The 16,519-nt window shown below is 41.1% G+C and overlaps 1 protein-coding gene across 1 annotated transcript in view; it reads right to left on the bottom strand.

Moving 5' to 3' along the window:
• The window catches only part of LOC124257405 (neuroglian-like), a 28,086-nt gene that overhangs the window by 7,547 nt on the left and 4,020 nt on the right, over nucleotides 1-16,519 (bottom strand). The window contains exons 2-8 of the mRNA XM_046691453.1: nucleotides 13,269-13,377; nucleotides 12,763-12,938; nucleotides 10,634-10,819; nucleotides 10,373-10,507; nucleotides 8,754-8,850; nucleotides 8,089-8,282; nucleotides 7,165-7,311 (exon numbers count right to left, since the gene is read on the bottom strand). Of these exons, the coding sequence (XP_046547409.1) occupies nucleotides 7,165-7,311; nucleotides 8,089-8,282; nucleotides 8,754-8,850; nucleotides 10,373-10,507; nucleotides 10,634-10,819; nucleotides 12,763-12,938; nucleotides 13,269-13,377 (1,044 nt within the window). The remainder of the gene's footprint in view (nucleotides 1-7,164; nucleotides 7,312-8,088; nucleotides 8,283-8,753; nucleotides 8,851-10,372; nucleotides 10,508-10,633; nucleotides 10,820-12,762; nucleotides 12,939-13,268; nucleotides 13,378-16,519) is intronic.

The following is a 16,519-nucleotide window of genomic DNA, read 5'->3' as shown; positions in this document are numbered from 1 at the left end:
TAGCCCCATTACAACTAGTACTTGAACCACAGTAACAGTAGCCCCATTACAACTAGTACTTGAACCACAGTAACAGTAGCCTCATTACAACTAGTACTTGAACCACAGTAACAGTAGCCTCATAACAACTAGTACTTGAACCACAGTAACAGTAGCCCATTACATAACAACTAGTACTTGAACCACAGTAACAGTAGCCTCATAACAACTAGTACTTGAACCACAGTAACAGTAGCCCCATAACAACTAGTACTTGAACCACAGTAACAGTAGCCCCATTACAACTAGTACTTGAACCACAGTAACAGTAGCCTCATTACAACTAGTACTTGAACCACAGTAACAGTAGCCCCATAACAACTAGTACTTGAACCACAGTAACAGTAGCCTCATAACAACTAGTACTTGAACCACAGTAACAGTAGCCTCATAACAACTAGTACTTGAACCACAGTAACAGTAGCCTCATAACAACTAGTACTTGAACCACAGTAACAGTAGCCTCATAACAACTAGTACTTGAACCACAGTAACAGTAGCCTCATAACAACTAGTACTTGAACCACAGTAACAGTAGCCTCATTACAACTAGTACTTGAACCACAGTAACAGTAGCCCCATAACAACTAGTACTTGAACCACAGTAGTAACAGTAGCCTCATAACAACTAGTACTTGAACCACAGTAACAGTAGCCCCATTAACAACTAGTACTTGAACCACAGTAACAGTAGCCCCATAACAACTAGTACTTGAACCACAGTAACAGTAGCCCCAACAACAACTAGTAGTACTTGAACCACAGTAACAGTAGCCCCATAACAACTAGTAGTACTTGAACCACAGTAACAGTAGCCCCATAACAACTAGTACTTGAACCACAGTAACAGTAGCCTCATTACAACTAGTACTTGAACCACAGTAACAGTAGCCCCATAACAACTAGTACTTGAACCACAGTAACAGTAGCCCCATAACAACTAGTACTTGAACCACAGTAACAGTAGCCCCATTACAACTAGTACTTGAACCACAGTAACAGTACATAACAACAACTAGTACTTGAACCACAGTAACAGTAGCCCCATAACAACTAGTACTTGAACCACAGTAACAGTAGCCTCATAACAACTAGTACTTGAACCACAGTAACAGTAGCCCCATAACAACTAGTACTTGAACCACAGTAACAGTAGCCTCATTACAACTAGTACTTGAACCACAGTAACAGTAGCCCCATAACAACTAGTACTTGAACCACAGTAACAGTAGCCCCATAACAACTAGTACTTGAACCACAGTAACAGTAGCCTCATAACAACTAGTACTTGAACCACAGTAACAGTAGCCCCATTACAACTAGTACTTGAACCACAGTAACAGTAGCCCCATAACAACTAGTACTTGAACCACAGTAACAGTAGCCTCATAACAACTAGTACTTGAACCACAGTAACAGTAGCCCCATTACAACTAGTACTTGAACCACAGTAACAGTAGCCCCATAACAACTAGTACTTGAACCACAGTAACAGTAGCCCCATAACAACTAGTACTTGAACCACAGTAACAGTAGCCCCATAACAACTAGTACTTGAACCACAGTAACAGTAGCCCCATAACAACTAGTACTTGAACCACAGTAACAGTAGCCTCATAACAACTAGTACTTGAACCACAGTAACAGTAGCCTCATTACAACTAGTACTTGAACCACAGTAACAGTAGCCCCATAACAACTAGTACTTGAACCACAGTAACAGTAGCCCCATAACAACTAGTACTTGAACCACAGTAACAGTAGCCTCATTACAACTACAACTAGTACTTGAACCACAGTAACAGTAGCCTCATAACAACAACTAGTACTTGAACCACAGTAACAGTAGCCCCATAACAACTAGTACTTGAACCACAGTAACAGTAGCCTCATAACAACTAACAGTAACAGTAGCCTGAACCACAGTAACAGTAACAGTAGCCCCATAACAACTAGTACTTGAACCACAGTAACAGTAGCCTCATAACAACTAGTACTTGAACCACAGTAACAGTAGCCTCATTACAACTAGTACTTGAACCACAGTAACAGTAGCCCCATAACAACTAGTACTTGAACCACAGTAACAGTAGCCTCATTACAACTAGTACTTGAACCACAGTAACAGTAGCCCCATTACAACTAGTACTTGAACCACAGTAACAGTAGCCCCATAACAACTAGTACTTGAACCACAGTAACAGTAGCCCCATAACAACTAGTACTTGAACCACAGTAACAGTAGCCTCATTACAACTAGTACTTGAACCACAGTAACAGTAGCCCCATAACAACTAGTACTTGAACCACAGTAACAGTAGCCCCATTACAACTAGTACTTGAACCACAGTAACAGTAGCCTCATAACAACTAGTACTTGAACCACAGTAACAGTAGCCTCATAACAACTATAGTACTTGAACCACAGTAACAGTAGCCTCATAACAACTAGTACTTGAACCACAGTAACAGTAGCCCCATAACAACTAGTACTTGAACCACAGTAACAGTAGCCTCATTACAACTAGTACTTGAACCACAGTAACAGTAGCCTCATAACAACTAGTACTTGAACCACAGTAACAGTAGCCCCATTACAACTAGTACTTGAACCACAGTAACAGTAGCCTCATAACAACTAGTACTTGAACCACAGTAACAGTAGCCTCATAACAACTAGTACTTGAACCACAGTAACAGTAGCCTCATTACAACAACTAGTACTTGAACCACAGTAACAGTAGCCCCATAACAACTAGTACTTGAACCACAGTAACAGTAGCCCCATAACAACTAGTACTTGAACCACAGTAACAGTAGCCTCATAACAACTAGTACTTGAACCACAGTAACAGTAGCCTCATAACAACTATAGTACTTGAACCACAGTAACAGTAGCCTCATAACAACTAGTACTTGAACCACAGTAACAGTAGCCTCATAACAACTAGTACTTGAACCACAGTAACAGTAGCCTCATAACAACTAGTACTTGAACCACAGTAACAGTAGCCCCATTACAACTAGTACTTGAACCACAGTAACAGTAGCCTCATTACAACTAGTACTTGAACCACAGTAACAGTAGCCCCATAACAACTAGTACTTGAACCACAGTAACAGTAGCCTCATTACAACTAGTACTTGAACCACAGTAACAGTAGCCCCATTACAACTAGTACTTGAACCACAGTAACAGTAGCCTCATTACAACTAGTACTTGAACCACAGTAACAGTAGCCTCATAACAACTAGTACTTGAACCACAGTAACAGTAGCCCCATAACAACTAGTACTTGAACCACAGTAACAGTAGCCCCATAACAACTAGTACTTGAACCACAGTAACAGTAGCCTCATAACAACTAGTACTTGAACCACAGTAACAGTAGCCTCATAACAACTAGTACTTGAACCACAGTAACAGTAGCCTCATAACAACTAGTACTTGAACCACAGTAACAGTAGCCCCATAACAACTAGTACTTGAACCACAGTAACAGTAGCCCCATAACAACTAGTACTTGAACCACAGTAACAGTAGCCTCATAACAACTAGTACTTGAACCACAGTAACAGTAGCCCCATAACAACTAGTACTTGAACCACAGTAACAGTAGCCCCATAACAACTAGTACTTGAACCACAGTAACAGTAGCCTCATTACAACTAGTACTTGAACCACAGTAACAGTAGCCTCATAACAACTAGTACTTGAACCACAGTAACAGTAGCCTCATAACAACTAGTACTTGAACCACAGTAACAGTAGCCCCATTACAACTAGTACTTGAACCACAGTAACAGTAGCCCCATAACAACTAGTACTTGAACCACAGTAACAGTAGCCTCATTACAACTAGTACTTGAACCACAGTAACAGTAGCCTCATAACAACAACTAGTACTTGAACCACAGTAACAGTAGCCCCATTACAACTAGTACTTGAACCACAGTAACAGTAGCCTCATAACAACTAGTACTTGAACCACAGTAACAGTAGCCTCATAACAACTAGTACTTGAACCACAGTAACAGTAGCCCCATAACAACTAGTACTTGAACCACAGTAACAGTAGCCTCATTACAACTAGTACTTGAACCACAGTAACAGTAGCCTCATAACAACTAGTACTTGAACCACAGTAACAGTAGCCCCATAACAACTAGTACTTGAACCACAGTAACAGTAGCCTCATTACAACTAGTACTTGAACCACAGTAACAGTAGCCCCATAACAACTAGTACTTGAACCACAGTAACAGTAGCCCCATAACAACTAGTACTTGAACCACAGTAACAGTAGCCCCATAACAACTAGTACTTGAACCACAGTAACAGTAGCCTCATAACAACTAGTACTTGAACCACAGTAACAGTAGCCCCATTACAACTAGTACTTGAACCACAGTAACAGTAGCCCCATTACAACTAGTACTTGAACCACAGTAACAGTAGCCTCATTACAACTAGTACTTGAACCACAGTAACAGTAGCCCCATAACAACTAGTACTTGAACCACAGTAACAGTAGCCTCATAACAACTAGTACTTGAACCACAGTAACAGTAGCCTCATAACAACTAGTACTTGAACCACAGTAACAGTAGCCCCATAACAACTAGTACTTGAACCACAGTAACAGTAGCCTCATAACAACCATAGTACTTGAACCACAGTAACAGTAGCCCCATTACAACTAGTACTTGAACCACAGTAACAGTAGCCCCATAACAACTAGTACTTGAACCACAGTAACAGTAGCCTCATTACAACTAGTACTTGAACCACAGTAACAGTAGCCTCATTACAACAACTAGTACTTGAACCACAGTAACAGTAGCCCCATAACAACTAGTACTTGAACCACAGTAACAGTAGCCCCATAACAACTAGTACTTGAACCACAGTAACAGTAGCCCCATAACAACTAGTACTTGAACCACAGTAACAGTAGCCTCATTACAACTATAGTACTTGAACCACAGTAACAGTAGCCTCATAACAACTAGTACTTGAACCACAGTAACAGTAGCCTCATAACAACTAGTACTTGAACCACAGTAACAGTAGCCCCATAACAACTAGTACTTGAACCACAGTAACAGTAGCCCCATTACAACTAGTACTTGAACCACAGTAACAGTAGCCTCATTACAACTATAGTACTTGAACCACAGTAACAGTAGCCCCATAACAACTAGTACTTGAACCACAGTAACAGTAGCCTCATTACAACTAGTACTTGAACCACAGTAACAGTAGCCCCATAACAACTAGTACTTGAACCACAGTAACAGTAGCCTCATTACAACTAGTACTTGAACCACAGTAACAGTAGCCTCATTACAACTAGTACTTGAACCACAGTAACAGTAGCCCATAACAACTAGTACTTGAACCACAGTAACAGTAGCCTCATAACAACTAGTACTTGAACCACAGTAACAGTAGCCTCATTACAACTAGTACTTGAACCACAGTAACAGTAGCCCCATAACAACTAGTACTTGAACCACAGTAACAGTAGCCTCATTACAACTAGTACTTGAACCACAGTAACAGTAGCCCCATAACAACTAGTACTTGAACCACAGTAACAGTAGCCTCATTACAACTAGTACTTGAACCACAGTAACAGTAGCCCCATAACAACTAGTACTTGAACCACAGTAACAGTAGCCCCATAACAACCAGTACTTGAACCACAGTAACAGTAGCCTCATTACAACTAGTACTTGAACCACAGTAACAGTAGCCTCATAACAACTAGTACTTGAACCACAGTAACAGTAGCCTCATAACAACTAGTACTTATTTGAACCACAGTAACAGTAGCCCCATAACAACTAGTACTTGAACCACAGTAACAGTAGCCTCATTACAACTAGTACTTGAACCACAGTAACAGTAGCCTCATAACAACTAGTACTTGAACCACAGTAACAGTAGCCTCATAACAACTAGTACTTGAACCACAGTAACAGTAGCCTCATAACAACTAGTACTTGAACCACAGTAACAGTAGCCTCATAACAACTAGTATTTGAACCACAGTAACAGTAGCCCCATAACAACTAGTACTTGAACCACAGTAACAGTAGCCTCATAACAACTAGTACTTGAACCACAGTAACAGTAGCCTCATTACAACTAGTACTTGAACCACAGTAACAGTAGCCTCATAACAACTAGTACTTGAACCACAGTAACAGTAGCCTCATAACAACTAGTACTTGAACCACAGTAACAGTAGCCCCATAACAACTAGTACTTGAACCACAGTAACAGTAGCCCCATAACAACTAGTATTTGAACCACAGTAACAGTAGCCCCATAACAACTAGTACTTGAACCACAGTAACAGTAGCCCCATAACAACTAGTACTTGAACCACAGTAACAGTAGCCCCATAACAACTAGTACTTGAACCACAGTAACAGTAGCCTCATTACAACTAGTACTTGAACCATCAATGAGTAGCCCGCTAAATAATGTAGTATGTAACGAGTGAGTGAGCGGGAGAGTAAGATGGGTTTAAGGACGCTTCAGACAATATTACAGTTAAAGTTAAGTCAAGGCGTTTCAGCCTACTGTGGGAAGAAGTGCCAAAGAGATTGGGTTCACTGTACTGAATAGAATCATACACGTTGCTAAAACACGAAGACTGATATTTAACCAAAATAACGAGTGTTTGTTTCTTTGTAGTTTAAAACCCACTCGTTAATTATCGAATCCAATCAAGTCAATCTAGTCATTGATATCGTGAGTATCTATCCTCGCAACTACGATAAATGACATTCATCAAACATGTCAGCATGACAACCCGATCCCGCTAGTCGCCTCTTTTGACAAGCATGGACCAGCTCTCATCCAGCTCCCTGCAGGGGTGTCATCATAATGATTGGGTTGATTGGTTTGTTGGTTAACGCCACATTCAGCAATAATCCAGCTATATGACGGCGGACTGTAAATAATCGAGTCTGGACCAGACAATCCAGTGATCAACATCACGAGTATCGATCTAGGCAGTTGAGATACGATGTCAGCCGGAGTTTCACGGGTATCATGATACCGAGCGGAAAGAGGAAAGATACTGTGTGAGACTGGTGAAGATGTCCTACTTTGAGGAAGCTGTTCGCCGTTCTGGTACCATATAGGAGGCGAAGGTGTGTTTTCCCTGTCCGCGCCTTTCGATATACAGTTGAACGTGACGTTGCTCCCCTCCACGACTGTCTGCGACAGCGGCGATTCCACCCAAATCGGCCGGGCTAAAACATTGCATGGTGGTTTCAACTACAGCAGTGCTAGGCATGTATTGCATACCTAAGTAGGCATGATCGTATATTGCATGTATGTAACTGTGTAGGACAAGGTATTGAAACATTTATGACAGTATTCGTAACTATGTATCTGAGAATGTATGACAGTGTATGTCAGCATGTATAAGAGTGTATGTAACTATGTACGATAATGTATATTACCATGTATGACAATTATGTAATCATGTATGACAAACTATGTAATCATGTAAGCAAACTATGTAACAACCGTGTATGACAAACTATGTAATCATGCATGACAAACTATGTAACTACGTATGACAAACTATGTAACCATGTATGACAAACTATGTAACTGTGCATGCCAAACTATGTAATCATGTATGCCAAACTATATAAATACGTATGACAAACTATGTAATCATGTATGACAAACTATGTAACTGTGTATGACAAACTATGTAATCATGTATGACAAACTATATAACTACGTATGACAAACATGTAATCATGTATGACAAACTATGTAACATGTATAACAAACTATGTAACCATGTATGACAACTATGTAATCATGTAAGCAAACTATGTAACCAATTATGACAACACATGTAACCAAGTATGACAATATATGTAGTCAAGTATAACGATGTATGGTACCATGTGTGACAATATATTGAATCAAGTATAACAATGTACGATACCCAGTATGACACTTTATGGTACCATGTATGACAGTATAATTAACCATAACAGTTAACGTACAGGTGACGTTGAGGAAGGACGTCTCCTTCAGTCGCCCCTGTGAGTTACTGGCTTCACACGTGTAAGTGCCCTCGTCGTAGTCGGTGACGTTGAGAATCTTCACACGTCGACCATAGTCCTCGATGCTGAAGTGGGTGTTGTTGGGGAATATAGCGTTGTTGTACTTGTCATACCACTGGACATCAGGAACAGGTCTACCACGAATAAAAAACAAACATGGATTTACTTGCAACGAGTACTAGCAGAATACGTGCTATGTAATATGTTGCATGCCTGTCGCTCCTGATTGTGGCCATGGTAGGTACCTACTCTAGTTGAAGAAATATTTGTCAACAATCCTCTATCCTAAACATAACACAGAAATATTCCTGCTTCGAACTAAGGGCTACTTAATAGTTGAGTGTAATCCCAAATATGACATGTGTTACATTTGACCACTTTGCCTACTCACGCAATGCCTATTCATATCAATCTATCCTCTGGGCGCGAATAGATTGGTGAAATATGTATGACAAGCAGCATAATCAGCAACGACAAGAAGTATTTTCGCAATGGAACTATAAGAATAAAATACACCCTCAAAAGTGTATGTATGAGAGCTTTGTATCTGCAAACAGCGAGTGTTTGGGTGTTAACCTGTCAGTGTCATAGATGCATTATCTTACTTTCCACCGAAGAAACACTCAAGGATGGCGCTCTTGCCAATAAATCCTCTCTTCACTCCGGTCTTGTATAGTCTTCGAGGTTTACTGTCACCGGTACCTGGGACAAAATACGTACAGATATAGCTACATATTATGCCTCATATAGTGGCAGATAGGCGAACGCGGTAAAACTTGCATCAGCAATTCCGCAGCCATACTGCGATCATATCAAAATGGACCGCCTCCGTGGTGTAGTGGTTAGAGCGCCCGCCCGGATAACGGAAGGTCGCGGGTTCGATCCCCGACCGCGTCATACCAAAAGACGTTAAAATATAGTACTTGTTTGTCCCTGCCTGGCGCTCGGCATTAATGGGTGCAACAAGGACTGGTCGACTCGGAGTCAGTGTAATGTGTCTGAGTAGGGTATTCATGCTTCACTGCGGCATGGTATATCAGTGGGCAAGCACTATAAAACCAGCTTAAGTCTGGGCTAGTACAAGCAGCCACACGTACACATACACACGCATGCACGTCGTCATGAGCGAAATATTCTTAAGTACGACGTTAAACCCCATTTCGCCTCACCTTATATCATTGTGATATACATAACAGAGATACACGTGTCCAACATCTGTGGACAAAGGAAGTAATACACTTATTACTAGATTATCACAGTGTTGTATTCAAAATTAGTATGTAAAAGTACTTAGACGTACTTGACAACGATACTACCCGTGACATGGTTAGGAGATGGCACCTGGTGTCAGACTCGTTGACTTGGTTGACACATCGTTTCTCAGTTGTTTAGACCGATGTTCATGATGTTAATCAGTGGATTGTCTGGTCGAGACATGATTATGTACAGACGGTCCCCATGGCTTGGATATTGCGGAGTGAGGCGTTAAACAACAAACCAACCAACCTCAGTTGTCGAAATATGATATATTCACCCCGGAGATAGGTTACAATACCAACTCAATGTGGTGGTGTTATTTACCGAATACTCACTTCGCCACACTTCTCTAGAATACTGAGGACAAATACATCCTTGATCTTGTACTCCAGAATCGACACATTTATATATACATGTAGTTACAGACAACTTGTGAATTCTTGCATAAAACCCAAACCAGAGGTCCTCTGAACTGAGTGACTTTAACTTTACAATTATTAGTATTTGTAATCTGGTATGAGTCAGTTTGTTACGCCAACGGCATAGAACCAACAGTCTCGAGAGTTGAACTTAATAGGAATCACTCAAATGCTGTAATGACACCGGGTGTTGCTGTAGGGTAAGCATGTACCGAGAGGTGGCACCCAATAATCACACTATTTGCTTTGCTTTGGTTTGGATGTTTTTAACGCCGCACTCAACAATATTCCAGCTATATGACGGTTGTACATGGAGTATGGACCAGACAATCCAATGATCAACAACATGAGCATCGATCTACACAATTGGGATACGATGTCATGAGTTAACCAAGCCTGTCCACCCGATACCGTTAGTCGCATCTTACCACAAGCATGCATTACTAAAGACCATTTCTAACCCGGATCTTCAGCGGTCCACACAAATGGCATGAAAAAGTGTTTCTTGCTTGATGCAAGAAATAGGACTTGTGGGTTAGAGGTCGTACCTGATCCAGGGGTGACTGTGAGGTCGACTTTGCTGCCGAGGTAGATGTTGTCGGTCTTAGCGTTGTGGAGCCCGCACGCATATAGCTTTCCGTCAATGCGGTCACCCACTTCCAAGTAAGCAAAATGTAGCGTACCTAGAACACGATATAAACACCACACACTGAAAAACTGTTACACGTTGAAGCTGTTGTAATTAAAGACTTGAGAATACATTTCACTCAGGAGGACTAGTTATTTAACTGCGAGATCCAATTGCCAACCTGTCTCGTCCACGCCGTATCTCTTGGTTGGGGTGAAGCTGCGTTGTTTATCGTCGTCATCGGTGAGGTACCAGGCGAAGGAGCCGACGGGGACAGATTCAGGTGGATTTAAACACTCCATGGAGGCACTCTCTCCCGCTACCTTAGTCATCGCTCGGGAACCGAGGTCATCAAACCTATTCCCTCCTGTAAACCAAGGTACACCGTGTCATCCTCGCTGTATATCAGTTACATATGTAACTATGTATGAAATTGTCTGTAACTATGCTGTAACAGTGTATGTAACTATATCTGACAGTGTATGTAACTATGTATGAAAGTGTGTGTAACTATATCTGACAGTGTATGTAACTATGTATGACAGTGCATGTAACTATGTATGAGAGTGTATGAAACAATGTATGACAGTGTCCGTAACTATGTATGAGAGTGTATGAAACAATGTATGACAGTGTATGAAACAATGTATGACAGTGTATGTAACTATGTATGACAGTGTATGTAACTATGTATGACAGTGTATGAAACAATGTATGACAGTGTGCGTAACTATGTATGACAGTGTATGAAACAATGTATGACAGTGTATGTAACTATGTATGACAGTGTATGAAACAATGTATGGCAGTGTATGTAACTATGTATGACAGTGTATGAAACAATGTAAGACAGTGTATGTACCTATGCATGACAGTGTATGCAACTATGTATGGCAGTGTATGTAACTATGTATGACAGTGTGTGTAACTATATCTGACAGTGTATGTAACTATGTATGACAGTGTATCTAACTATATCTGACCGTGTATGTAACTATGTATGACACTGTATGTAGCTATGTATGACAGTGTGTGTAACTATGTATGACAGTGTGTGTAACTATGTATGGCAGTGTATGTAACTGACGTACTGATCATATAGATTATGCGTGATAGACGTACTGATCATATGCATTATGTGTGATTGACGTACTGATCATATGCATTCTGTGTGATTGACGTACTGATCATATGCATTATGTGTGATTGACGTACTGATCATATGCATTATGTGTGATTGACGTACTGATCATATGCATTATGTGTGATTGACGTACTGATCATATAGATTATGCGTGATTGACGTACTGATCATATGCATTATGCGTGATAGACGTACTGATCATATGCATTATGTGTGATTGACGTACTGATCATATGCATTATGTGTGATTGACGTACTGATCATATAGATTATGCGTGATTGACGTACTGATCATATGCATTATGCGTGATTGACGTACTGATCATATGCATTATGTGTGATTGACGTACTGATCATATGCATTATGTGTGATTGACGTACTGATCATATGCATTATGCGTGATAGACGTACTGATCATATGCATTATGTGTGATTGACGTAGTGATCATATGCATTATGCGTGATTGACGTACTGATCATATAGATTATGCGTGATTGACGTACTGATCATATGCATTATGTGTGATTGACGTACTGATCATATGCATTATGTGTGATTGACGTACTGATCATATGCATTATGTGTGATAGACGTACTGATCATATGCATTATGTGTGATAGACGTACTGATCATATGCATTATGTGTGATTGACGTACTGATCATATGCATTATGCGTGATTGACGTACTGATCATATAGATTATGCGTGATTGACGTACTGATCATATGCATTATGTGTGATAGACGTACTGATCATATGCATTATGTGTGATAGACGTACTGATCATATGCATTATGTGTGATTGACGTACTGATCATATGCATTATGCGTGATAGACGTACTGATCATATGCATTATGTGTGATTGACGTACTGATCATATGCATTATGCGTGATTGACGTACTGATCATATGCATTATGCGTGATTGACGTACTGATCATATGCATTATGCGTGATAGACGTACTGATCATATGCATTATGCGTGATTGACGTACTGATCATATGCATTATGCGTGATTGACGTACTGATCATATGCATTATGCGTGATTGACGTACTGATCATATCCATTATGCGTGATTGACGTACTGATCATATGCATTACGCGTGATTGACTTACTGATTGCTTACACCATGCGTACAGTGTGTTTTATTACTTACTGATGAGTAACATCTCTACTTCCTGAGACACCGAAGTGCCCCACGTGTTGGTTGCTAAGCAACGGTACGTCCCTTCCTCACGTATCGTGGCGGCCTCCACCAGCAGAGAGCCGTTGACTGGGTTGACACTGATGTAATCGGATGTGAAGTTAGCGCCATCTTTGTGCCAAGTGTACCTATGTCAACACACAAAGCATTGTTGTGAGAGGACATCGCTTTGGAAGGACGTAATATTTACTCATTATAACGCCGAGATGTGTCTTGATCGATCGAGCTCCCTGACAAAACGTCACTGCCAAAGTTCTTAGCCTTCCACCTCAACAATCTACTACCGCCTTGTCCCAATTTACAATTGTACCACGCGGCCAAGGATTGTTAAATATACATCTCCCCTCTCTCCCTTTCTCTCTCACTCTCTCTCTCTCTCTCTCTCTCTCTCTCTCTCTCTCTCTCTCTCTCTCTCTCTCTCTCTCATGTGAAACTGAAGCTGTTGGATATATACTTACTTAGGGTGTGGAGTTCCAGTCGCATTACAGGGCACCATGAATCTTGAACCTGTGTTGAAGTAATCTGTCCGTGCAAAGAGGGGTGTATGCACTGTGGGGGGAACTCGGACTGAAAACACAGTGTCATACATGTATCTGCTATAATTCATGACTGCTTTACCAACGTACATATTGATTTAATGTCTTCCCCTGGAATTTTGAGATGAGAAGTACTCACGTATTGTCTCAATGTAATCAGGTGAAACCACCACTAAAAGCGTCAGCAATGTAATACAAACACAACTATAGTCAATCTATTAGCTTAAGGACATGTATGCTTGTGGGTGCACATAAATCAATCATGTTAATGGTTACTACACTTGCCTGTCTACAAGTCATTCTGCCAAAGCCACAGTTTGCCCATGGTAACCGTTAATATTCTGCCTACACCTGGGTTCATCTATATACAGCTCATTCTACACACATCACTGTTTGCCTATGTACAGCTCATTCTACCCAAATCACTGTTTGCCTATGTACAGCTCATTCTACCCAAATCACTGTTTGCCTATGTACAGCTCATTCTACCCACAAATCACTGTTTGCCTATGTACAGCTCATTCTACCCACATCACTGTTTGCCTATGTGTATTCAGCAGCACCACTGTTTTTCTACAGCCCACCCATCACTGTTTGCCTATGTACAGCCTCATATTCTACCCACATCACTCTGTTTGCCTATGTACAGCCCATTCTACCCAAATCACTGTTTGCCTATGTACAGCCTATATTCTACCCAAATCACTGTTTGCCTATATACAGCTCATTCATTCTACCCAAATCACTGTTTGCCCATGTACAGCTCATTCTACCCACATCACACTGTTTGCCTATGTACAGCCTCATTCTACCCACATCACTGTTTGCCTATATACACAGCTCATTCTACCCAAATCACTGTTTGCCTATGTACAGCCTCATTCTACCCAAATCACTGTTTGCCTATGTACAGCCTCATTCTACCCACACCACTGTTTGCCTATGTACAGCTCATTCTACCCAAATCACTGTTTGCCTATGTACAGCCCATTCTACCCATATCACTGTTTGCCTATGTACAGCTCATATTCTACCCACATCACTGTTTGCCTATGTAGCCTCATTCTACCCACATCACTGTTTGCCTATGTACAGCTCATTCTACCCAAATCACTGTTTGCCTATATACAGCCTCATTCTACCCACACCACTGTTTGCCTATGTACAGCTCATATTCTACCCAAATCACTGTTTGCCTATGTACAGCCTCATTCTACCCACATCACTGTTTGCCTACATACAGCTCTATTCTACCCACATCACTGTTTGCCTATGTACAGCTCCATTCTACCCAAATCACTGTTTGCCTATATACAGCCTATTCTACCCATTCATCACTGTTTGCCTATGTACAGCCTATTCTACCCAAATCACTGTTTGCCTATGTACAGCCTCATTCTACCCACATCACTGTTTCTGCCTATGTACCATTCTACCCACATCACTGTTTGCCTATGTACAGCTCATTCTACCCACATCACTGTTTGCCCATGTACAGCTCATTCTACCCAAATCACTGTTTGCCTATGTACAGCCTCATTCTACCCAAATCACTGTTTGCCTATTACAGCCATATTCCTCACCCACATCACTGTTTGCCTATATACATTCTCACTGTTTGCCTATGTACAGCTCATTCTACCCAAATCACTGTTTGCCTATGTACAGCTCATTCTACCCACATCACTGTTTGCCTATGTACAGCTCATTCTACCCACAGCACTGTTTGCCTATGTACAGCTCATTCTACCCACATCACTGTTTGCCTATGTACAGCTCATTCTACCCACATCACTGTTTGCCTATGTACAGCCTCATTCTACCCAAATCACTGTTTGCCTATGTACAGCTCATTCTACCCACATCACTGTTTGCCTATGTACAGCTCATTCTACCCATTCTACCCATCACTGTTTGCCTATATACAGCTCATTCTACCCACATCACTGTTTGCCTATGTACAGCTCATTCCTACCCAAATCACTGTTTGCCTATGTACAGCCTATTCTACCCACATCACTGTTTGCCTATGTACAGCTCATTCTACCCACATCACTGTTTGCCTATGTACAGCTCATTCTACCCACATCACTGTTTGCCTATGTACAGCACTCATTATATAGCTCATTCACCCACATCACTGTTTGCCTATATACAGCTCATTCTACCCAAATCACTGTTTGCCTATGTACAGCTCATTCTACCCAAATCACTGTTTGCCTATGTACAGCTCATTCTACCCACATCACTGTTTGCCTATATACAGCTCATTCTACCCAAATCACTGTTTGCCTATGTACAGCTCATTCTACCCACATCACTGTTTGCCTATGTACAGCTCATTCTACCCACACCACTGTTTGCCTATGTACAGCTCATTCTACCCAAATCACTGTTTGCCTATATACAGCTCATTCTACCCACATCACTGTTTGCCTATGTACAGCTCATTCTACCCACATCACTGTTTGCCTATGTACAGCTCATTCTACCCACATCACTGTTTGCCTATGTACAGCTCATTCTACCCAAATCACTGTTTGCCTATATACAGCATTCATTCATTCTACCCAAATCACTGTTTGCCTATGTACAGCCTCATTCTACCCATTCTACTTTGCCTATGTACAGCTCATTCTACCCACACCACTGTTTGCCTATATACAGCTCATTCTACCCAATATCACTGTTTGCCTATATACAGCTCATTCTACCCATTCTACCCAATCACTGTTTGCCTATGTACAGCCCATATTCTACCCACATCACTGTTTGCCTATGTACAGCTCATTCTACCCACATCACTGTTTGCCCTATGTACAGCCTCATTCTACCCACATCACTGTTTGCCTATGTACAGCCTCATTCTACCCAAATCACTGTTTGCCTATGTACAGCTCATTTCCACCCACATCACTGTTTGCCTAAATACAGCTCATTCTACCCAAATCACTGTTTGCCTATATACAGCTCATTCTACCCAAATCACTGTTTGCCTACATGTACAGCTCATTCTACCCAAATCACTGTTTGCCTATGTACAGCTCATTCTACCCAAATCACTGTTTGCCTATATACAGCAGCTCATTCTACCCAAATCACTGTTTGCCTATGTACAGCCCATTCTACCCAAATCACTGTTTGCCTATGTACAGCTCATTCTACCCACATCA

The sequence above is a fragment of the Haliotis rubra genome, unplaced genomic scaffold (genome assembly GCF_003918875.1).
Source record: "Haliotis rubra isolate DU_JTF1 unplaced genomic scaffold, ASM391887v1 Scf66, whole genome shotgun sequence".
Classification (NCBI taxonomy): Eukaryota; Metazoa; Mollusca; class Gastropoda; order Lepetellida; family Haliotidae; genus Haliotis; species Haliotis rubra.
Note: the sequence above shows the minus strand (reverse complement) of the source record. Positions and strands in the feature narration are given on the sequence as shown.